This window comes from Plectropomus leopardus, chromosome 2, assembly GCF_008729295.1.
Source record: "Plectropomus leopardus isolate mb chromosome 2, YSFRI_Pleo_2.0, whole genome shotgun sequence".
NCBI classification, from domain to species: Eukaryota; Metazoa; Chordata; class Actinopteri; order Perciformes; family Serranidae; genus Plectropomus; species Plectropomus leopardus.
This window is the reverse complement of record NC_056464.1, coordinates 18,387,745-18,410,911: the sequence shown is the minus strand read 5'-3', so window position 1 is coordinate 18,410,911 and position 23,167 is coordinate 18,387,745. Positions and strand designations below refer to the sequence as shown.

At 40.7% G+C, this 23,167-nt stretch overlaps 1 protein-coding gene across 2 annotated transcripts; it reads right to left on the bottom strand.

Annotated features, from left to right (window-relative positions):
- Positions 1-1,584: 1,584 nt before the first annotated feature.
- ccdc120b (coiled-coil domain containing 120b) lies at positions 1,585-21,647 on the bottom strand. 2 transcript variants are annotated; one of them, XM_042497590.1, is made up of 10 exons: positions 21,337-21,647; positions 12,322-12,421; positions 10,653-10,783; positions 10,007-10,108; positions 9,791-9,911; positions 8,923-8,982; positions 8,416-8,569; positions 6,309-6,410; positions 4,942-5,979; positions 1,585-2,513 (listed from the first exon to the last, which is right to left on the bottom strand). In XM_042497590.1, exons 2-10 carry the CDS (start codon positions 12,368-12,370, stop codon positions 2,417-2,419), a joined length of 1,854 nt encoding a protein of 617 aa, XP_042353524.1. In that variant the 5' UTR covers positions 12,371-12,421; positions 21,337-21,647; the 3' UTR covers positions 1,585-2,416. The 2 variants fall into 2 exon arrangements, with proteins under 2 accessions (XP_042353524.1, XP_042353531.1); XM_042497597.1 differs by lacking the exons at positions 10,653-10,783; positions 12,322-12,421; positions 21,337-21,647 and having other exon boundaries at positions 8,416-8,567; positions 10,007-10,072.
- Between the last annotated feature and the right edge of the window lie 1,520 nt (positions 21,648-23,167).

The window sequence follows — 23,167 nt, the reverse complement described above, 5'->3', positions numbered from 1 at the left end:
CTCATCAGTAAAATCCACGCTATATACAGACTAACACTCAGATAGACTCTCAGTAGATTTTGACAAAACTCATTTTCTGTTTTGTTTTTTTTCCCCAGTTATAAACCCTGTCGAAACCTTCCTATATACTGCCTGTCATCTCTCCTGGTGACAATTTCATATGGAATTAAGGCTTAAGATGTTCATAAAGTGCTCCATATGACACTCAAATCCTCCACAACTCAATGCAGATAAAAACAGATTTGATATGAGAAAATTATTGTCATACAGTCATGTGCTACCGCCAAACAGTAGGTTTCACAACAGCCCTCAGGTTTTTCCTAAAACTGCTCCAATTGTTCTTTAAAGGTTGGCACAGAGAAAGCTACATTTATCGGCCAGCATGAAGCTGAATCTAGAAAAAATACTGAAAAATCACAATATATATGACATCATTCCAAATACTCTAATTTAGTGACATCGTGAACTGCTTTCAGGGTTTGATTAGACTAAGCTCACAAAGGCTTAAAGGTCCAGCGTGTAGGATTTATGGGGATATATTGGCAGAGATGGAGTACAATATAATGAGTATGCTTTCTTTAGTGTATAATCACCTGAAATTAGGAATCTTTGTGTTTTTGTTACCTTAGAATGAGCAGTTTATAGGGAGTGGGTCCTCGTCTACAGAGTCAACAGAGTCTGCAATGCTGCACTGCCATGTTTCTACAGTAGCTCCAGATAGCAGAGATGGGTATGAGTACTCGAGTATTTGCTTGGACACTGGTATGTGGTCAACATCGCCGCCACTTTAAAATGGATAAAATAATGTTTTAATATAGAGCTGCGTGCAGTCGATTGTTTCACACAGCGCCTCCTTACCTCATAAGTGACAGGCATAACTGTTAGCATCACACAGCTAAGGTTACCTAAAAGTTATTTATGGGTAAAAGACAGAGTCAAGCCTTTTCTGTGTCTGTGAAAGCTTTTTTAGGGTCATTAAGCGGCTCGGCATTGGATATTAGCCACTGCTATATTAGGTATATTAGGTAGATGAGCTGACTTGGAGGAGAGCGGCTTGAAGAAGGTTCTTTTGCAGATTTTTCTCATCTTAACGTTCAATTTATGGTTTAAAAGGCTTATTGAAGTCTGGTTGTCCAATAAATGACTTTTAAATTGCATTTTAATTTGTACTTGTTGGCCTATTTACATTCCAAATCTTGCATTTGGTGTTTCTTTGTGAGTACTCAAGTATTTTATAATAATTCAATACGAGCACTCCAATATCAAAGTTACTTCTAACGCTCATCCCTAATAGAAAGGGCCATTCGCCTTTTCTCGTCGGCCATCAGCGTTAGCAGCCTATAAATGATGAGAGCGTTGGGGAAAAAAAAGATTTTTAAATATGGAACTGCTTTATTTAGTGTTTTAACCTGCTTTAATCACATCGTCTGTTTTTGGGGTTTTTTTGAGAGGAAGAGACATTTGCGGATAATTCGGCTCCCAATAAAAACCTCCTACACAATGAACACTAAAGGAATCTTAACTAGGAGAAAATTCTGCTGGTTGCAATCTGCAATCCTCACCGCTACCACTAAATCCCCCAAACACACACTGCTCCTTTAATGCTAGCATATCAGAATATTAGAAAGCACTTTAAAGGTTTTCTAACCAAGTTTAGATATTAAAACATTTAGGCACTCCTGTCTGCTACACCAGTACACTACAGTTCATGGCCCCTTTCATTTATCAAACGTGAAAAATACAAATGGCTTTGAAATTAACGGCAGATGAAGACTGAAGCATGTCTTTTTTTTTTGCATTTTATATAGTTTACAAACACACATTCACTGGCATGTATTAATACTTTTCAAATGATATGAGCTCATATAACATCTTCGTATATCACAAGAGTAATGAGCAATAAATTACCTCTTTAATATAGCTGTTCTTTATATCTCAGAAGATACAAAATAGTAATTTAGAGTTGTATATATTCTGTAAAAAAGTATATCTCGGGAGACTTTTCAGGGTTATTAGGAAGGAGTTTACTGCTCGTGTTGGACCAGAAATATCGATATACTATTAAGTACAGCATGACCATATTGTTATTAGATGAGTCAACTCCAGTCCACATCCACATGAGAACACTGGGTTTGATGGGTTCATATACTGGTGGGATCGGTTAGAACACGGGGAACTTGCCAAGGCTTTTTCACACTGTACAGCTACAGTTTGTCATTTATTCCAGTCTCTTTCTGCTGAGGTTGCCGTGTTTTGCTTTGCTGCTGAGGTCACATTGTATCAACTTGTCTGTGTGCGTGTGAGTCTAAGTGAATGTGTGTATGTGTGTGTGTGTGTGTGTGTGTGTGTGTGTGTGAGGCTACAGTATTTTGCTCAGATAATGCAGGGTGCGTGTGTGTGTGCGTGTTTTGCTGCTTCAGACGAGGGTGCCTGGGTCTGCACTCGGTTCCTTTGGGGTCACCTCTTGCATCTGTGGATGAGGAGTCTCCTGGTACAGAGAGAACTCCATCGACCTGTTGGGGGGAAAAAACAAATCAATACAGCACTCCACACACAAGAGGAAGGAAGTGGAGGGTAAAACCACAGCAACAATTAATCTTTGTGAAATAAAAAACAAGATTCATGGTCAGAACATAACAGAGCTTAGAGAGTGATTTTCCTGTGAAATGAATCCCTGTCATAATTGGAGGAGCCCACTGACGTATGTTCACATTTTATCTGTTGAGGCGTCAGAGTTTTATGTGTAACTGTGACTGCTGTCTCTCATATGCCACTTAAAGTAGTATTTCAGTACTAGAAAGATGTTCTTTCTATAAGATTGTGATGTCTAAGCAGTAGAAAAATGCAAATACTTTTGAAATTGGTGCTACATGACTAGAGAAAACAGAAAAAAAAAGTCTGTGGCATTTGCTTATGCTCAAGAGATGGAAAACCTACAACCACCACAATGCACTGCCCTGCACCGGACCAAGAAACACTCCTGCTGCTGGGTGTTATACTGCAAGGTTCACACAAGAAACAATACTGGCTGTGAACAAAGGTCTCTGAAGACATTACTACCGCAACAGGCAGCTTTATCATCAGTGCTGCTGCACTCAGGCTTTCCGTTATCCTGCTTTTGCCCAGGAAAATCTGTTGAAGTCCGACATATTTAAATCTCTCAGGTCATGTCTGCTAAAAATATTTCCCTCTAGACACTTGTAGACCTAAAGACATGTCCTAAAAGTAGGTAAGTGCCTCTCTGTCCACACTGAATTGAGTAAATACGCATTTATAATGTTATGTAAACAAAACATATAGGTTATCAGCTGTGCGTTCATGATTATATTAATTTGGAGCCACCTAAAATATGGGTGACTACTTGCTGTCTTACTATGTTTGTACTTTTTCACACAAAACTACAAAATTATTTTGTAATGTTTACTAGAAATGGCAAACAACATGGCCAACAACAATTGGGTTGTTATTAATGATAGTGATTACCAGAAACTTTTAGCTTTGCTTTGCGGGAGAGGTTCAAGTCATTGTTTTAATAACACTGACCCGCACATCACTACTGTACGTGGTGGCGGGTATATGTAAATGCAGAATGACTTGATGTAGTTGATGCAACAGCCCCACAGCAAGCGAATATCCAAATTCAAATTTGAGCTGGCAAATGAGCAGGGAGATCTGAGCGCTGGTAAGATGGAGGGAAGTTTACCACAGTTTAATTTACACAAACTACACACATTGTCATGATACAAAGGTTGCAAATTGTACCTTTAAGGCAATTCAAGGAAACCTATGAGTGAGAAAACTTTGAGTGTTTTGATCAGCAAACATCCAAGTGCCAGAGCGTTGGCAGATAATGCTGACCAAGCAAAGTACTAACATAAAAAAAAAAATAAAACAACCGTGGGTGTAAAGGTCTCAGAATGATCGATGGATCGGCTGGGAACAGTGAGATGGCAATAGCACCATCCTCTGCTGGGAAATTTGCTGCCAGCTTCCAGTGAGAAAGATATTTAAAGCTGGAGTGAAGGACTTTTACATATAAACAAATGTCATTTAAGTCCTTGCCAAACAAGTTCACACAATGCTGATTCATCTCATCGATGCATCTTATTTCTCAGTACACCAGAGTTTGGTGTCTGTGGCAACCTTCCTATGCAGCTTTGTTTGACTTTTGTTGTCTTTTCTGTTTGGCACTGCTTTTGCTGTTGTTTTTCCTCAATGCTTCATCTGTATGTGCATGATTCTGATGTTCTGGTGCTATTCACGTTCACTGTTGGAAATAAAGATTTAAAAAAGGAAAAATCAAGGGAAAACGGAGCGAAGTGGCAAAGCCACTGCTCAGTTTGGTGGAAGCTATGCCTGAACATCCCAAGAAGCATCCAAGAAAGGTTTCTGGAGTGGATGCTGCAAATTCAAAAAACCCTGCTGTATAGAGGAATGATTAAAGTTGAAAAGACTTGAAGAGAGTACTCCTGGGGTGGGGGAGATATAACAAGCTCGCCTGCAGTGCACATCAACAGTGTTTATGTAATTACTCTCACTGGCAGAGGGGGGAGACAAAATCACTATACTGCAGCTTTAAGCAGATCTTTGTGGTAAATGCTGAGTGACTGTATTTGCAAACATGTATGTTAATATTTGGTATGGTATACATTTGGTATGTATTTTGATAAAATGTATTCTACTAAAACTTACAAAATGCTTCTTGAAATCAGAAAAAGATCTGATTGTTCATATAGTACAGTTTTCTTCTGCTTTTAGTGCAGATTTGTAATGTAATTGTTAAACACAAAACAATAATTATAGAAGGCTTCATTCCTTTAGGCTTGTTTCTTTTGTTGGTGTATGAATTCTTGCTCAAAACACTGATGATAATTCCCAACAACGGACATACAGGTGTAAAAAAACAAAGCAATGAGACTAAAAGAAAGTATGTATACTGACCTTCCATGCAGCGGGTGACCATGGAAGCTGACTGACTGGGGTAACTGCGACCTGTGGAGGTTGGCTGGTTCACCTTGAACAGACTGGGCCTGGTGCACCAGCGGGTGGGGGTGTGACAGGCGAGAGATCCCTGCCTCGTGGCCCTTTGAGGCAGCAGGAGGATAGCCAAGGGCGTTCCTCAGGTACCAGTCCCTCAGTCCCTCCAGAGCAAGAGCTTTATGTAAGCTTCGCGTTGAGTCTTCTGGGGTTGGGAGAGAGAACTGTGGGGGTCTGCGACTGAAGGAGGGGCCAGACAACTCCGTCTGGTAGGGGTGCAGGTTGGGAATGGAGGACGTGGTGGTTCCAGAGGCAGGAAGAGGTGACTCATAGGCTGACAGCAGGATGGCGTCCTGGGGATGTTGCTGCAAAGGAATGAAGGGTCCACAAGATTTGGTTCTGGTGACTTTGACCCTTCGCAGCTCAGCTTGGGACCCTCGGAGCACCATGGGGCTGTACGGAGGTGCAGCGCTGGGTAGGTGCACCTGGGAATGGGAAAAGCCGTTAGCATGGGGAGGCACCGCTGCAGTGGAGGAGCGAGGAGAGGGCACGTCCTGCCAGATCCTGCCTGTGGACTGGTATAGGTGGTGCTGCACTTGCATCCTCTGCTGTTTCCCCCAGATATAGTCCATCAAAAGCTCATTGTAGCCTCCACCAGCCGCTCTGTCGCCCATCGACAGACGCATTTTGGCCTGGTCCACAGAGCCATCGGCATGTCTCTCAGGGCTGCCCAGGTGAATGTGTCGCAGCTTGCCATCAGTAAGTGTCTCTGAGCTCTTGTAGGGCCCTCCTCTTGGAGGCATCCCGTTTCTGGGAGCAGGATCATCAGGGAGGCTCGATCTATCCAGCAGGGCCTCGGAGCTGTTACTGCGCCTGGCCCTGGAGCTGTACGGGCAGCCTCGACGGTCAGAAGAAGAGCCCTCCTGGGCCAATGGAATCATGTAGGGTACATCCAGGCTGCCAGACCACTGCTTCAACCCATTATCACCTGATGCATCCGACCTAATGCAGGGATGAGCACAACAACAGCTTACTTTAGGAGAGGACTCAGTGCAACTAAAGGAAAGTGAGTGAAAGCAATCTTAATCAAAAGTATGTAACTGAATTTCACAGAGAATCACTAGAAGGGACACACTTTGTTTACTTAAAAACCAAACGATGAGCTCAAGCCCTTGCTGGTAGCTAAATGTGACACTAATCGTTGTTACAACCCTGACTCTGTATCTGCATTAACAAAGTCATTAAGCCATTTCCAAACACACAGTTATCACAGTGGGAGGGAGCGGCAGCTGTGCTGTATCAGACGGGAGCGGCGCTGTACCACAGATTACCTGACGTGAACACTGATTGGAGCCGTTCGGGCCAACAGAGGAGTCGCTGGGACACTTCTGCCTTCAATGTTAGACGCACTTCTGGGTAAGGAGTGAGTTGGGCTATAAGGAGAAAAAATGAAGAGCACATGGCTGTATTTATCATTCATAATTAAAACAATCAGGGTTATATTTGCACACACATACAGTATAGTGCAGTGCACTCTCAGACACATCAAACAGACTGCACAGCTTGCAGTATGCATTCACTTTAAAGGGGACCTATTATACTTTTCCTGCTATTCTGTTATCACAGGGCCCAGACTATTGCAGCTGCCGGACTATTTGCCTCGCCCTGCGATAGTCTGGTGACCTGTCCTGGGTGAACCCCACCTCTCAGTGACAGCGGGGATAGCCCCCCCTCACAGAGAACAAGCAAGCAGTTACAGACAATGAATTAATGAATGAATATTATTCCCTTATATAGACTATATGATGTTACAAGTTAGATGTTCATATTCAATTTGACTAAAGCTGCAACTAATGGATTGCATGTATGTAAAGTAATACTTTCATTTTTTTCTACTTTTGAGACAAGCTGACTTCAGATCATGGCAGATTTCTTCGTGTTCTCATCTGCTCCAGGCATGCTTCTGTTAGTGTTTACATTACGTAGGCTACAATGCTACATGTAGCCATGGGCTGATTATGAGACAATGGGCCCCTGTGAATGCACGCAAAAAGGCCCACCAGTTCCTACAGAGAAGCAAAAAACATAGACTTTAGTCTCTCGCTATTCTTGCTTTCTTTTTTCCCCTATTTTTCTTTTGTTTTTGTTTTACTGTTTTGTCTCCTCAAGGTTATTCTGTGCCTTCTTGCAGTTGTTTTGTGCCTCTTTGAAGTCATTTTTTATCTCATGTAGTCATTCTGTATCTCATCATAGTCCAGTTGTGTCTCTTTGTGGATGTTTTGCTTTTTTTTAGTAGAAAATTTGTCTCTCTTGGCAGTCCCTTTGCATCTCTTTGTAGTCTTTTGCCGTCTCTTAATAATCATATTAAGTTTAGGTCCTGTGCCTGTAGGCCTATTCAGTTATCCACCCATGCATGTAGCTACATGCTAACATTGGGGAAACATACAATGTTGTTCAGATCATATTCCTGCTGGAACACGTCCATTTTTTTACTGCTGATTTTTAACGGGGAAAAGTGTTGCTATACACAGTCACCCCCCCACTGCAATGACGGTGCAGAGACACTGAGATATGCTTAGCTCATGGAGACACTGACCAATCAGAGCAGGCTTGGCTTTTTCAGGAGTGCGGTTTAAAGAGTAAATATACTAAAATGGTGAACCTCAGACAAAGGGTTAATACATGTGTTCCAGCACAGACATAAAAGTAGGTGTTTATTAACCACTAAAGCACGTAAACATGCTCTAGTAATGTACAACAGAAAGTTTACTCAGGGTGCACGTTTACGACAATGATTCCCTCAGTTTGATGTATTTTACCTGTAGTTCCTGATTGGCTGAGGAGCGCTCCATCTTTAGAACCGACCAACAGTATCACGCACAGCACAAGAGCCGTCCCTCGTCTGTTATATTCTTTCATCTCAAAAAAGACACAGCTGTGTGGACTTTCTCCAGAACCAAGTAACAAGTTCTTAGAGTAGATTTAGGTGCTTTGTTTCCTTTGTTTGAGTCCTTGAAGATAAAGTGAGTGACTTACCGTTCATATTGTTATATTCAACTTTTGAGACATCAATATCAAACTTAGGCCTGTGTTGCTGACACAATTAGGCAGAAACAGCAACAGGCAAATTTTACCACCTGCAGTTGCTCTGTATCTTGCTAATGGTTTAGTTGAAGCACTTATTGCTGCTTGCTGGGATTTGGCTGAAAAACTTTCACTGATTCCACGTGAGGTTGTTTTGTGTTTCTGATGCACGTGCTAAAATTTTAAAGGGATCATCATGGCGGTATGCCTGCCTTCAGTGGTGCTCTATAGATCCCGATAGTTCATAGTTGGGTCATTTCTGGTCAATGTATGGATTAGACAACAAATAGATCCATAACAAGTAGAAACCCAAGATACAAGTATGAACCTGAAAATGAGCTTTAAGAACAGTACCTAACAGAGCTTGTGACGGAGTTGCGGCGTGTCCTCATCTCGTAGTAAATCTCGACTGGCGACAGCTTCCTGCTGATCCTGTGGTCAGGGCTGCCCACAGTGAGCCGGGGCTGAGACAGAGAGCGCTGGTCAGCTGCCACACTGGGAGAAGACTCTTTCGGTAGAAGATAAACAAAGAAATTATCTTTTAATGAAGCCCAATCACAGATGACAAAAAAACAACTTTCATTTTCATTGAAAGCAAAACAAGCCAAGTGTGCTACGTGGGGATTTACAACTGAAATGTGACTGCAAATTTTTATTTGGCGTCATAACACCCCAAGTGCAAATGAGTCTGCCACCCACTAAGTGTGAGTGATGTATTTTGAATGTGCAAAAGGCTCCAAATACATTGAGCTAGTTTTACTGCCTGCCTACTACTGTCAGTTAAGCTCATTATGAATATGGATACGCAGAATCCACCAGAGATAGTTGTTGACAGACAGTCAGTGTATTCAGTTGACTCACCATTGTCATGGGATGTTGAATCCGACATGGAGCTTGTACTCTCTGACATGACAGTGTCCTCTGAAAAATAACAAATCATTCAGGTCACAGATGAAGCAGCATGAAATCTGACATCTTTGCTGAACATAAATGCAAAGTTAAAGGTCCAGTGTGTAGGATTTGGGGGAATATATTAGCTGAAAAGGAATATAACATAAAAGCCTATGTTTTCTTTAGTGTATAATCACCTGAAAATAAGAATTGTCATGTTTTTGTCACCTTAAATTGAGCCATTTTTATCTACATAGGGAGCAGGTCCTTGTCAGAGATCACAATGTTGCACCACCATGTTTCTACAGTAGCCTAGACCGGACAAACCAACCACTGTCTCTAGATAGGGCCATTCACGTTTTTGTGTCAGCCACCATAGTTTGCAGCCCATCTGTGACAAGAGTGTCAGCAAAACACGTTTTTTTTAAACACAAAACTGCTACAATTAGCATTTTCATCAGTTTAAACAACTGGATCCATTTGTTTTGAGAGGAAGCTAATAAATAAGCTCACAGTAAAAAAACGCTAATTCACCCGTTGCGTTTGTGGTTGACAGCTGCTATTAAGTTTGTGGAAATTGTATTACGTTTGTGAGGTTATTACTTTAAAAGCTGCGATTTGTATTATGTTTGTGGATCATTATGTTTGTGGGCTGTTATTAGGTTGGCGAGTGTTACACACCCTAAATCTTACACACTGCTCCTTTAATTGTCTTTCTCTAAAAGTGTAAAATGTTAATGAATATTAATGCCGCTTTGTTTTTATTCACAAGACGTGTTAATTTGTTTTGTTTTTAAGTGGGTGTATGGGGGTCGTGTTAGGTGCGTTGTAGTTGTACCTGTGTGACACCCCCGATGAACAGTCCTCTTGCTATTTGAGACATTTCGGTCTGATTCTGAGTGTCTGTACAGAGCACCAGTGAAGATGGCTTTCATCTGCTTTCTTTGGGCAGCCTCATCCTGCAGTCAGGGACAGCCAGCCGTGTTAGACCACAAGTACACACAGCGCTACAGCTGCTGCGTAAACACAATTGATATTCAAGGTGTTGACTTACCTCTGCCTTGGTGGTGGGCGCCAGGCCAGCTCTGCGCTGCACCACTGGGGGTTTCTCTCCCGTCTCCAGGGGGAAAGCATGTGGCAACTTCCCAGTCAGCTCCTGTAGAGGACATTCATTAGCCCCCAGTAACTAAAATCCATTTTCTCACTGGCCTGTGAGGTCCAAAGTGTTTCATAACATGATACCACTTAGCAGATTACTTCAAGTTTCAATAAAATCCACCTTTAAAAACTTTGAAATTAGCTTCACTGAAAACAGTGATGACAACTTGTGAATCCAAGAATAGAGCTCGCAGAGACAGAGCAGGTAAATTGACATCAAGCTGAAAATAGTGAAGTTTTTAACAGCTGTTAATGAAAAGGTGAGGCAGCTGCTGCTACATTAAAACATGTTAACAACACCTCTAGGGTAGTTAAATTCATTTAAATTTGCAACCCATTTTAAGTGAGAAAAAAACAGTTGCATCGATATCCAGAGGTTCAAATTTACAGAGCATTTAAAATACGCTTTAATCTGTGACAAGCTCTTTAGTAAAAACACAATAATGAAAATCGCAGTTGTCATCTAAACAGCTGAGGCAAATGGAGTGAGAATATTGTAGCTGAGCCATGTATGTTTCAAAAGTGAAGTGAGAGCTACTCACTGCTTCCTGCAAACAGACTTGTTTGAGCTCTCCCACTCTGGTGCTGAGGAGAGCCTCCAGGGCCTTCTTCCTCTCCTGCAGAGCTGTAACCCTCTCAGCCTGCAGCTTGCTGTCCTGGCAACCTTGAACATCTACACAGCACAGAACAAGTAAAACATCTTCAGAAAGACTGAATTAAAGTTTCAGGATGGCGCTATCATATTTCTTTATATTGTCCACAAATCCAACTATGAGACCTGTAGTCGCCATTACAGAACTTTGGCATTGGATGTTTCTGCAAACCACATATACATTACATTTGTTGGTTTCAGACATATCATATCGACGTTTCTGAATGCATGTATATGAGCTGACTTTGTCACTGGGAGTAGGAGGCGATGGTGGATGCAATTATCTTTTCCTAACCATAACCAAGTGTTTTTTGTGCCTAAAAATAACCTCACAGTAACCACAACATTGTTGTGGGACACCCAGTGGCTCAGTGGATAGAGCCCCATGTATGGAGGCTGTGTACTTGGCGCAGCGGCGATGGGTTCGATGCCGGCCTCAGCTCTTTGCTGCATGTCATCCCTCTCTCTTTCCCCCTTTCACACTCACCCTGTCCTATGGAATAAAGGCATAAAAAGCCCCAAAAATGATCTTAAAAAAGAAACAAACCAAAAAAACACCCACAACAATGTTGAAACATATAAAAACGTTAAGTTTTAACATACCCTCGATTGTAACGTATCTGTGGTTTGCAGCAATGTACAATGTCAACATTATTCCGGGGATTGAATTGGACACAAACAATGAACTATCTCTAACAAGTATTCTCTATGTATGAGATGCTGTCATACTGTAGCTTATTCCACTGTGCCATAGACCATTGTGGTGTTTTTTTAATATATAAACACTTTTTATGGATGTATTCATATATGAACAGAGCAGTGAAATGTTTATCTTCACCTTGTTCAGCTTCAGTGTCGTTTGTTTTTGTCTGTATATATTTCTGTGCATGTACATTGAGAGCAACAAAAAGCTGTCAACAGTCTTATATGTTTACCCCAAAACCTAGTCAAAACTCCTAACAGGTTTCAGGTAACAGGTTTCCTTATAATCTTATACATAGAAACTGTAGTTTATTTTGAGTCAAACTTAAGGAGACTGTTTGTGACCCATTTTCTTCAGTAGGAACTAATTAGCCAACAGATGAGAGTCAAGGATGGGAAAGTAAGAAAGTTTGGAGAGGTTGATTAATACAATGTTGGATTCTGTATTTTCATTAAATTGGTGACCAACAGTAAAAATAACAGACTTCTCCTTTAAGAAAAGTCAGATGGACATTTTGGTCCAAATCACAGGAATGCAGTTGTGAGGGATTTGAAGAAAACATTCCTAATAATTTAAAATGCAGTGTTATGACTTCTAAGTGTCTCTTTCTTACAATATGTCTGCCTGCTGACAGTTGCTCGGTGCTCTGATAAGATTATCTGACAGCTGCGGTGACAATACGTGAACAAAAGGCCTTCACACACACAACTGTTTTTTCAGCTGGCTGTTACCTTGAGAAAAACACGTTTGTTTTCCTTCTGTTGAAATGTGAGAGGAAAAAAAACACAGGCCATTCCACACTTGTCCAGACACGAAAGTGTCAGTCTTAACACTGAGGGGAGTCATCAGTACTCACCAGGAGCCCCCAAACCCATGGACGTGATCAGATGTCCTTTGACCTCCATGTGATGTAATTCTGGGGACTTTACAACTCTCGCTCCCAGCCACACTCTCACCTGATGAAATAACAGAAATAACTGCTGCTGAGATGCATCAACAAAATATATTCATGCTTAGATGCTTCTTCTCTTTAAATTTGCAATATTAGCCAAGTGTTCTTTTGAGGTCAATGGTTGCATTTCTAGAGAGTCAGCAGTAGATAAGAATGGATGTTTCCTTGATGACATTACACTAAGTAACATCAGGGGGGGCTACTGCACCGCTGTGAGAGTGTCTGAAGCTAAATCCTTGAAAAGCTTAAAAAAGAAAAAAAAAACTTAGAATACAGAATCCCATTTCTGCCTATGTGATAGGAAAAAAGATACTGTCATTGTAAATCACTATAGTAAGAAACTTTCTCAAAATGACTTATCTCAATACAATGAGATATTTTCTCAAAATAATGGCAAAATAATGAAAAACTTTCTGAAAATCTGAAAAAACTTAAATAAGCATTCATCTCAAATAAGAAAAAGTCTCAAAATAACAACTTAATATCTTAAAATAATGAGAAATCTTCAAAACAATGACTTATTGTCTAAAATTATGAGACTTTCTCAAAATAATGACATAGTATTGTTCTTTGTTTTTGAGATAAAGTTACTCACTATTTTTTTTAGATACTAAGTCACTATTTTGAGAAAGAAAATCCTCTGTTTTTTCTATATTCTTTATGGAAATGTTCTTGTTATAATGACTTTTTTTCATCACGCTGGAATGGGAATGGGCCATAATAATACATCTTCAAAAGGAAAGAAAGTAGATCAATATTTTCTTTTTCTGTGACTGTAAAATACACATAAATTATCAGAGACTCAACAAGCTGAAAGTAAATCTGTCATACAATAGGTAGTAAAGATCATTTATTATCAGAATAGCCAGATTTGAAAATATTTAAAGCCATATTAATAATATGCATTAGGCCAGTTTTATGGGACATTTAGAAAATATCAAAAGTTCAATAAAAGTCTGATCATAACTTAGCTTGCAGCTTAAGGCGTTCTGAAGTGTGTAATAATACCCTAAAATTAGCTCTCAGATACAACCAATTAATTTGCAAAGAGAGGGAAATGAGACAGGATCAGTAACATTAATAATGCATGGACAGAAACAGAGAGCGAGAAACCCAAACCCTGAGTGTTTTATGTCTCAATAGCTCAACGGCCACTGGTTCAAAGGAGAGGGAGCCAGAGGAATAGAGCCAGGAGCAAAGTGATGGAATAAATAACAGGAATAACTGCAATTTTCAGCAGAGTTTCCTCTTTGCTGCTGTCATAAATTACAAGGGTTACATGAAATTCACTTTGTGTGGAATTAAGTGTTTATTTGTTTTTTTAGCTTTTACTTATCAGATTGTCTGGGATAGCTCTATTGAGAAGGAAAACACTTAAATAAGGCCCCATTAAAAAAGCTTAAGACATGTAATGTTGCCTTCACCCGACTGTAGCAAGTGAGCAATGTTTCATGTGCTCTTTTTCCCACATAATGGAGGTTCATTACAAACAAAGCCTCCTCCCTAATACCCAATAGAGACTTGACATCCAAAAATAGCGATCATGTTTTTCTGCCAATAACCTCTCACTCAACGCTGCTCACAAATGGCTGCCATAAACAAGCATCTTGCCAGTCGAGTAAATCATAAAATGACTCCATTCAACCCTCAAATCTAGACGGAAGGCCTCAAGGGCTGAATCAAAATTACCCGTCCAAAGACTGCGTCTGCCAGCATTTCGTCTTTCAGAAGGCAACATTTATCTATCAGTCACTCCGAGCAGCTGTCTCAAAGCTCCGCACACAGCTTTTGACCAGCTTTCTGCTTTTCAGGGGTTAGTAAGACATAGTGTTTTGTTTTCCTCTCTCAAACAACATTAAGAGTGAGGCTCGCTTTGTGCAAAGGCATACTTGAAATACTTGTACCGCATTTGCGTTGGCTCCTGTCCTGGAACTGAACCAGTAACTGCTGTTTGCTCCTGTACGTGTGAAAACCCCCAGCATGCTTGACCTCCCATTGACAGACAAGTAGGAGCCTTTCACACAAACAAGTGGCAGAGTTACGACCGCCGCTCAGACAAAAGCTCATCACATGAACCCTGTTTAACAAAACCGGGCCTGTGATAATGAGATTTTAAGTTAATCTAATATACTAAAAAAGGACTTTCACCTGGGAATGTGCTCGGCAGTGTCATGTCTGTTCTTTGCTGAGCAGCGAGGCTGAGCTGTAAACCCACTGAGAGAATCCGTCGGGAGAGGACAGACAGAGACATTTGGTATTCATCTGCATGGTCGCTGGGCAGCTGGAGCCAAAAGGCTGCCGTGCCCCTAAAGAATGGCTTTGTCCAGACACCAAAACATTTGCTTGGGAGCTTGGTGCTTTCCTTTTCACTCACTAAAATGTACCTTTTATGTCTTCATTAAACTAACAATCCTTTCACTTCAGTGCTCTGAGTTAACTAGCATTTCTTTTTTGCTACCATGAGAGCAAATACCGTCTTTTAAAACATTACCATGTAAATTTTGAAGAAAAAATAGCACTCACACAAGACAAAAACACCTTTTTTTTTTTACACATTTTACACACTCAGCACATAATACATAGTTAGAATGTTTAAATATTCACATAATAGTGCTAACTGTTTTTTATTATTACTGTATATCTGTTTTATATTTTATATTTATATTTGTTCTGGTACTTATTTCTACTTTCTATAATTCTTTATGCTTGGCATCAGAGCGACTGTAACAAACCACAATTTCCCCCCGGGGATCAATAAAGTACTTCTGATTAGGATTCTTCCTCTTGAAACGTTTGATTCACTGGCAATGAAACCCACTTTTGTTGTCCTCAGCACATCAGGGGTTTTCTGCTACAGCCTTACTTGGTCTGGTAGCTAATATTTGCAAATGTTAGCAGGTAGACATCACTGTTTAACTGCATGGTCAGTTTGCTGAAAAAAGCACATAAAGCGAGGCCAAACACATGGTGGACATAGCTTGTTCTGAATGAGAGTGAATATCTGATTGGCTTCACTTTCACTTTTGAGAGCTAGACCTACAGAGGGGAAGATGGAGATGAAGAGCAACACAGAGTTAGCGGCCGTCTGTTATCTTAAGCCTCTTTCACACTGCCTGTTCAAGACGGAAGTATATGGCACCGTTAAGCCGCCTTGCCGTTCTGAAAAAAAAAGTAAGGTCGTGGAACGGGGGGACAAAGTTGTCTCACCTTTGATCCCCCAAGTAGTAGTAAAGGATAAAAAAATCTCCACCTTCTCGTTCTTTGCTGAAAGATTTAATGTCCTTTTTATGCTTAGATATAATTAGGTATAATACTAGGAGTTGCCCCGATAATTTTGACAAAACTTTTATTAACTTTTGTTTCTTTTGTTAATTCTATCCCTTCTTTGGATCAGTGTAGCTTATTTAGTTAGCAATTTTACAGAGCAAACTGAACCATTTCTATAAGCAACTGATATTTCTTTGTTTTTGTTTATCGAGTCTCCTCCCCCTGTATGTGGGTTTGTTTGTTGTTGTAAAACTGGGTGATATGTACTTCTGGATGTTTGTATGTTGTGCATAAATAAGCATATAAAGATACATATGAAAAAACTGCAGCTAGCAGCAGTTAATGCCGTCGGCATGCTGTCTAAAACCATACACTAGAGCGTAATGATGCCGCAATTGTAGTTTTGTTCTGTGCTAAAATACAGAGGCAGCATAAAGAAGAGACTTAGCAGCCCTATAGCAGGATCTCAGTGTAAAAAGGGCTTGCATGTTCAAGTATTGGCTTTTCCATTACAACAAATGTGACATTAGTACAGTATGTGTATGTACAAACAGTTTAAGGAGGAATGGCCAAGTTTGGATGCCATGTTTCAGTACCAGTTCTTTTATAGTACATCTTTAATGACTGTACTTCTCTACAGGATAACACACATCTGTGGAAACGTATCAGGATGCACCACCTCCCTGTTTCCACGCTATCACACATCAGTAGCAATCACATTACACACATCTACTAACCCTAACCCTACTGAGACCTCACAACTTCTTCTGCCTGTATGCGTCTGGTATGTGCTGCTGGCATTAACTGACATGAAATAATGTGATGCTCCAAAGAACAGCCAGTTTGTGTTGCATGGTTTTAGCATTCACCATTATCCTGTAACGGCCAACTGTTTAGCAAAGGTTACACACCAGGTTACACTTCGGTCTTACTTTAGCGTAACCTTCAGTGAATCCACTTCATGAAAACGTTTAGGTCTTTCGATGGAACATTTCCAGCAACAGTTGTTGCTATTTGTTCGGAATAGAAAGGAGAGGATATATGGAAGAAAACAGCATCAAAATATGAGTCACAACTTCTGGCATGGCAAAACACCAAACTGCATCAAATATACATCAAGGTACTCCAAGACAAGGATGAATCTATTACCCGCAACAGGTCGTCCTCTAACCACCACTGAGTCGAACAAATAACACACCTGAGAGGATCAGTGCTCTCACTGGTTGAAGTCGGGCGCTAACTGCTTAAACATCTGGTGTACAGATGTGTGCAAAGGTACAGGTACAGCAACACGAGACGGGCGGCATCACATTCCACAGAGAAGCCTGCGGGAGCGATGGCGGGACAATGAAGAATCAGATAAACAGAGAGTCGCAGAGAGCAGCATCAAAGGAGGGATCAGAGGAGATATGAGTACTAGAGATATGAACTCAACACCATCATCAAACACATGTTGACTAAGCATGTGTAGGGGGGATGAGGGACGCGCTCTGGATGGCGGTATAGATAGCACTGAGGGAGCCATGTTGATTAAAACATGAGCTGTGCGATGAGAGCGAGCTGCCCCTGTGCAGCGTGCATCACACGAATGCAAATCAGCGACGAGTTTAATATTCAAGTCCGACGGGCTAAACACTGAAGCCTGCAAGGTAGGTCCAATCCTACCGTGTCCACACAAGCAACAGCGCTGCTCTCTCTTCAGCTTAGAAGTCATACATATTAGATCACAACATTCATAGCAAAGCGGATTCCTACAGGCAACAGTTTTATATCCAGTTTTCTCATCCCTTGATAAACACGATGCCTCACAGCTCCTAAAGAGATTCACTCTTTCTGCTGTCAGCTTTTATCTGGCCCAGGAGTCCCAGGAACAGCCTACTGTTGTCAACAGCATTTATATAACAGATATATTCATGACTTACAGTGCAGCATGTCTTAATATGTAACAGTCGATGCTTCGGCAACAAACTCATACGTGTTGCAAATGGAAAGGGATGCACAATGTGTTTGTTAGCCTCTTTCAACAGCCAGCCGAGACGTAAAAGAGCAGCTGAAATATCACCTCCTGCCCTCCTCAGACAGGTGAAGCTGGCAGCCCTCATGTTGACTGTTGGTGTTGACACAGCTGCTGCTGTTGTGAAGTGACACATGGTAACCAGAGGAGGGTTACAACTATGTTTCTGAGGAGTCGAAACAAGGCCTAAAGTGTTGTAGACTGTGCAGCTTTCACATATGCATAATAAATGTTACATAGTTGGCTCTAACAATGCATTCAATGGAGTGGCCCAGAAATTAGTCCTAAAATCTAGCACATAGAACTGCAAGTCCTCTTGAAGTCAGTGTTTTTTTTTAATGGGCTTTTGTTTAGATGCCTGAAATAAGGTCTGTCGTTAACACCAGCCCAAAAGACTTTCACATTTTGTTCTACAACATAAAACCCCACTGTTGAATTTTGAGCTCTTATATGTCTTAAAAAGTGCAGTTGCTAACTTTTAAATGGGACTACAAAGCGTCATCACACCAAACACAGATTCACAGCCTCAATGTGGTGGCAACGTTAAAGTCATGTGACCGTAGTGTAGCTTATTTATAGCCTAACGTAAGCTTTTTACTTCTTCCAATTACGTATAGGCTTCAAAAGTCCTGAAAGCGGTGTTCATTTGTAAAGGTTATCTTGCCTCAGAGTTTATTTTCTGCAATAATCCAAAATCCAATGGAAAAATCCCAAAGGCATTTCAAGAGGAAACCAGGGAGACACTAACCTCCACGTCGGCCTACAAAAAAAGATCATCCATGGAGCACTCTATGGCGTAACAGGACAACACTTCCAGTGTTTTTCTTGATGCGTCTGGCCACTAAACAAGAGATGTTCCTAATGACTAATTTCCCTGATGTTTATATTGAAGTAGTTTAACTGGTCAACAAGTAAGAAAACACTCAGAAAACACTTAAAATCGATATAAATTTCATCTATATGGTTAAACATTGTCTGAAGAAATATGGGAGAGCCATTTAAGATTACTGATGACATTTTTCAATGACTAATTCATTTTTTTAAATGCCGCTAAAATATATGGTACTTTGGACCAGGCATTATGAACATTGTACATTATCCAACAAAACATAACGTCATCTCACAAAATAAAAGTTAACAAATAACATTTATTGAAAACAGTTTTGGGGGAAATTCTTTGGGAAAATAAATCGTATGGGCGTGTTATGTGCTTGATTGTTCTAATGGCATCTTCACTGGGTGAACGCAGTAGCATGAAATAATTATCATGATTATAAGTTTAAGTGACGAGTATTTCCATAGCAGACTAGCAAAGGTAGAAGTGTTTAATGGATTAGTCGACTAACAATACACATCCCTACTCTGAACCTCGCTCTGCTTTTGTAAGACAACAGTCATGTGACCTTTATCTGCACACTCTTCCTGCCATTCAACAACTAAGTCCAAGGATGTTAATTCACCCGCTGGAGAGTTGTAATGATGAGGATGGGCATCAGAAACGTCCAAATGTTTTTAACCTAAAGAAGAAAAAGAGATCTGATTCAGGTTTCTGTATAATAAAGAGATGATTCAGGGTCACACGTGCAGAGGATTTACTGAACTACCTCCACCTGACCAACCCCGACCAAAGAACTGCAGAGGGCTTATGGGAGGTCAGGTGACCCAAACCCCCCACACACACTCACATACACTAAAATGATCTCTTCTTGTGCTCTCTATATCCATGAAGTACTGATTTATAACACGCTTATCGGCGCACAGCAGGGCAGCTTAGCTCGGACTGACCAATCACGTGGCTCCCCGTTTCTCCTCCCTGGCCTTGACGCTCACCTTTGCACGTTTGACACAGCTACCGCGGGTGAAACAAAGCAATCTTGGTGATTGCTATCCACCTGGATTCTGCTAAGCTGAGGTGGGGGGAGTAATAAAGAAAGGAATGTGGCTCTAACATCCAAGGGGATTATTCCTATGCATTTTCCCTTTGCGCCGTAACACCTGGAGGGATTTCTGTATGTATTCCAAAGTCATTTTTTTATGCTCCATAGTGGCTATAATCCGCCTTGTTTGGTTTTGGAGGGAGTTCAGGGCTGCTTATGATGTGCAGCCACAGCCATACACTTACATTCACTATTACACAGCCTAATCTGGTTCTTTTGTGCTTTTATGTTCTTTTCGACAGATGAAATGAGGGTGAATTCTCTCTCTTATCCGTGGCACCACTACTCTGATGTATTTCCAGCACTTGATAAGGTCTGGGATTTGATTCACTGAGCTCACACACTAAGCACCAAGACACTTTGAAGGAGGCCAAAAGAGTTTTCATTTTAAATCCATGCAAATGCACAGGTTAGAGAGAAGATTGTGGTTCAGGGGGTGAGTGTGCGACTTCTCACACACCCCACTAAACCTGCATGCTTGTCAGTCAACGATTACTGAACCAGATGCTCAAATTGTGTCAGTCCATGTCCTGGGGGCATCATAAAAGGAGCAGTGTCACCTTGGTGAAACAAAATGGCAAAAGAATACCATTGTGCTTTCTCCAATCTGGGTCAAAGCCCAATTCTATGGCTGTTTGATTGAACTGTAACACTCAAAGTAGCATGAAAACCATCGAAAGGGCTTCATAGAAAAGTAAAGTGCCGTGCTACCAATTTGAAGATAACAGTGACCAGAGAGGGAAGAAAACAAACACCAACATGTGTTAAAATCCCCCGAGCATGACTGGTCTCAAAACAGCTAAACCAAACCTCTTTGCAAATCATCCAGTGCTCCAAAAATCTAAAGCCCCTACAAAAACACAGGAACCCCAAAATAGGAGCGATCAGCACTTTCAAAATTGCTTGGCAGCAAAGTGGAAAATCCTCTTCTGAAAACAGAGGTGTTTCCCAGGTACAACAAGAGCTGTGAATCACCCCGAAGGCACGGACTGACCCACACAATCCATTAGGATGAGTTTTTTCAGATCCAGACAGACATCCTTGTTCAGGAATCTGTTAATAATAGGGGCTTAAGGCTGCTGCATGAGAACGAGCAGTATTCATAAATGTGAACAGTGAAATCAATAAGGCCCGGCAGACAGCAGGAGCAGCGTGCTTCTGCCTATTTTGCTCCACAACAATGCAGTAACAGGGAGAAGTTGTGTGTTCCCAGGAAGCATGACAGTTTTTTTTTACTCCTTTTAAAGCTGCCCATTTGAATTCACGCAGATGCGGTTGCAATGCTGGCATTTCCTGCCTTTTTTAATGAATGTGCCACACAAACAATATGCCCTTCCGTTTGCAGGCGCTAGGTAACAACACACATGACAGGCACATTTCATTTCATACAGTGCTTGCATTTAATTTACAGCCATCCTGCATCTGCATAGTCGTTGCAGACGGCAGCACCGGCTGATACTCAAACACTGATTAACGGAAAGCAATAACAAATCGCAGGTGTGACACTCACTGACACGATGACAAACGTTTTTACGTTAAGAAATGCTAAAAAAACAATGAATAAAATAGCAAATAATATGTGGTAGTCTCCTATGTAGGCCATGTTATTTTTCAAAGAGAATATAGGTTGTGTTGACGGCTATTCATTAATACGCCCAGTGAGGATGAGAAGGACATCTTGGAGCAGAAATCCCCTCTTACCAGAGAGCATGACCGATGCCTTCGGAGGTCTCCATGGTCCTCTGTAGCAAAACCAAGCCGAGAAAAATCATCCCTGCATGCGACCGCGGGACTAAATCCTCCCACCAGAAGAAAGCTTCAATTAATTAAACATGCGGGAAAATCGTAAACCACGAAAAAAGAGCCCCTCGTTCATGCTGGCTTCGTATCCCAATTGTAATTCACCAGCAGCCTCGCGACCTCCGCTGTGTCGGAGCCCTGCGCATCTCAGCAGACCTGCTTTCAGAAAGAAGAAAGGTTTCCCTTCTGCACCGGATGAAAACCCTCTATTTCACACAGCCAACTGACTCAACACTGTCACAGACACGACGCCCCTCCCAGATGTTACATGCCTTCAAAGTGCGCCACTTAATCCTGTCATACAAATGTTGTTATCCAGTTGTTGCATAGGCACGCGCACAATGACGCTGAATAGTAAAACGCTGGCTTGAATCGACGTGTGTAGTGCTCGTGCGGTCCCTTTCCAGCGTATCCATTTATTCTGTGAAAACATCATTAGAAAAATAGTACACATATTTTCAGTGTGGCTGCAGGACATTCTTTAAAAAAATAAAAATTAAATAAATAAATAAAAAATAATATGATATAATATAATATAATATAATATAGCTAACATAATATAATATAATGCAATATAATATAATATAATATAATATAATATAATATAATATAATATAATATAATATAATATAATATAATATAATATAATATAGTCAAAATTAGCCAGATATGTAACACTGGCATATATACAGTATTATTGATTATTGTGCGTTTTCTTTGTAAATAAAGACAATTATGAACTGAAAAAAAACATTTTACATCTCGCTGTTAAGATAACAATGAAAAAAGCACAATAATGATAACAATAATAATAATACTTTGTGATTCAAACGCATGACAAAAAAATTTAATTAAATGAATAATAATAATAATAATAAAAAAATATTAAAAGAAAGTATGAAACCAACTTCAAGGTGCCTAATTATGAAGCATAACATTTTTTTAATGGAGCCTTCCGTTTTCTTTGCAACAATGGTTCTCAAACTTTTTTTGTCATGCTGCCCACCAGAATACAAAAAAGCTCACTCTCGCCCGTTTCATTCTTATCAGTCGCTAATAATAATTGGGGAGGTAACTAATGAAGGATTTATTTTGGATGATAGTGAAATAGATGTCAGCATGATCACATGGGGAAACTCTTATGTCAATTAATTTCCATTTTATTTACAAAGCCCATAGTCACAAATTACAATTTGACTAAGGGGGCTTTACATCTTATGTCATGCCTCTGTCCTGGGACCCTCACTGTGGATGAGGAAAATTACCCCCCAAAAAACTGTTTAACTGAATGGTAGAAACCTCAAAAGAGCAACCGAGGAAGGACCCCTCTCCTCAGAGGGACAGACATGCGATAGATGTCATGTATACAGTGTGTTGATTTTCCCCAAATAAATAATTCGGCTTTGTTTCACTCCATATTCTTCCCCTGGTCATCAATGCCCCACCTGCAGTGGCTCTACAGTCCCCCAGGGGGTCCCGCCCCATAGTTTGAGAACCACTGGTTTTAGAGGAACACCAGGGGATAGTAAGTGTTTATGCTGCACAACAAGCCACTGTAAATCAGCTGAAGTAGTTTCTGTGGGCTTCAGAGATGCTTCACCTTAAACACACAGACATTGATGGACCACAGATCGAAGTCTCTTAAGCAATCTAAAATATGGGCTAGGCATTAGCTGTGGTTTCAACTGAAACAATGCTTAACAATAAAACCATTAACTCAACAAACATACCA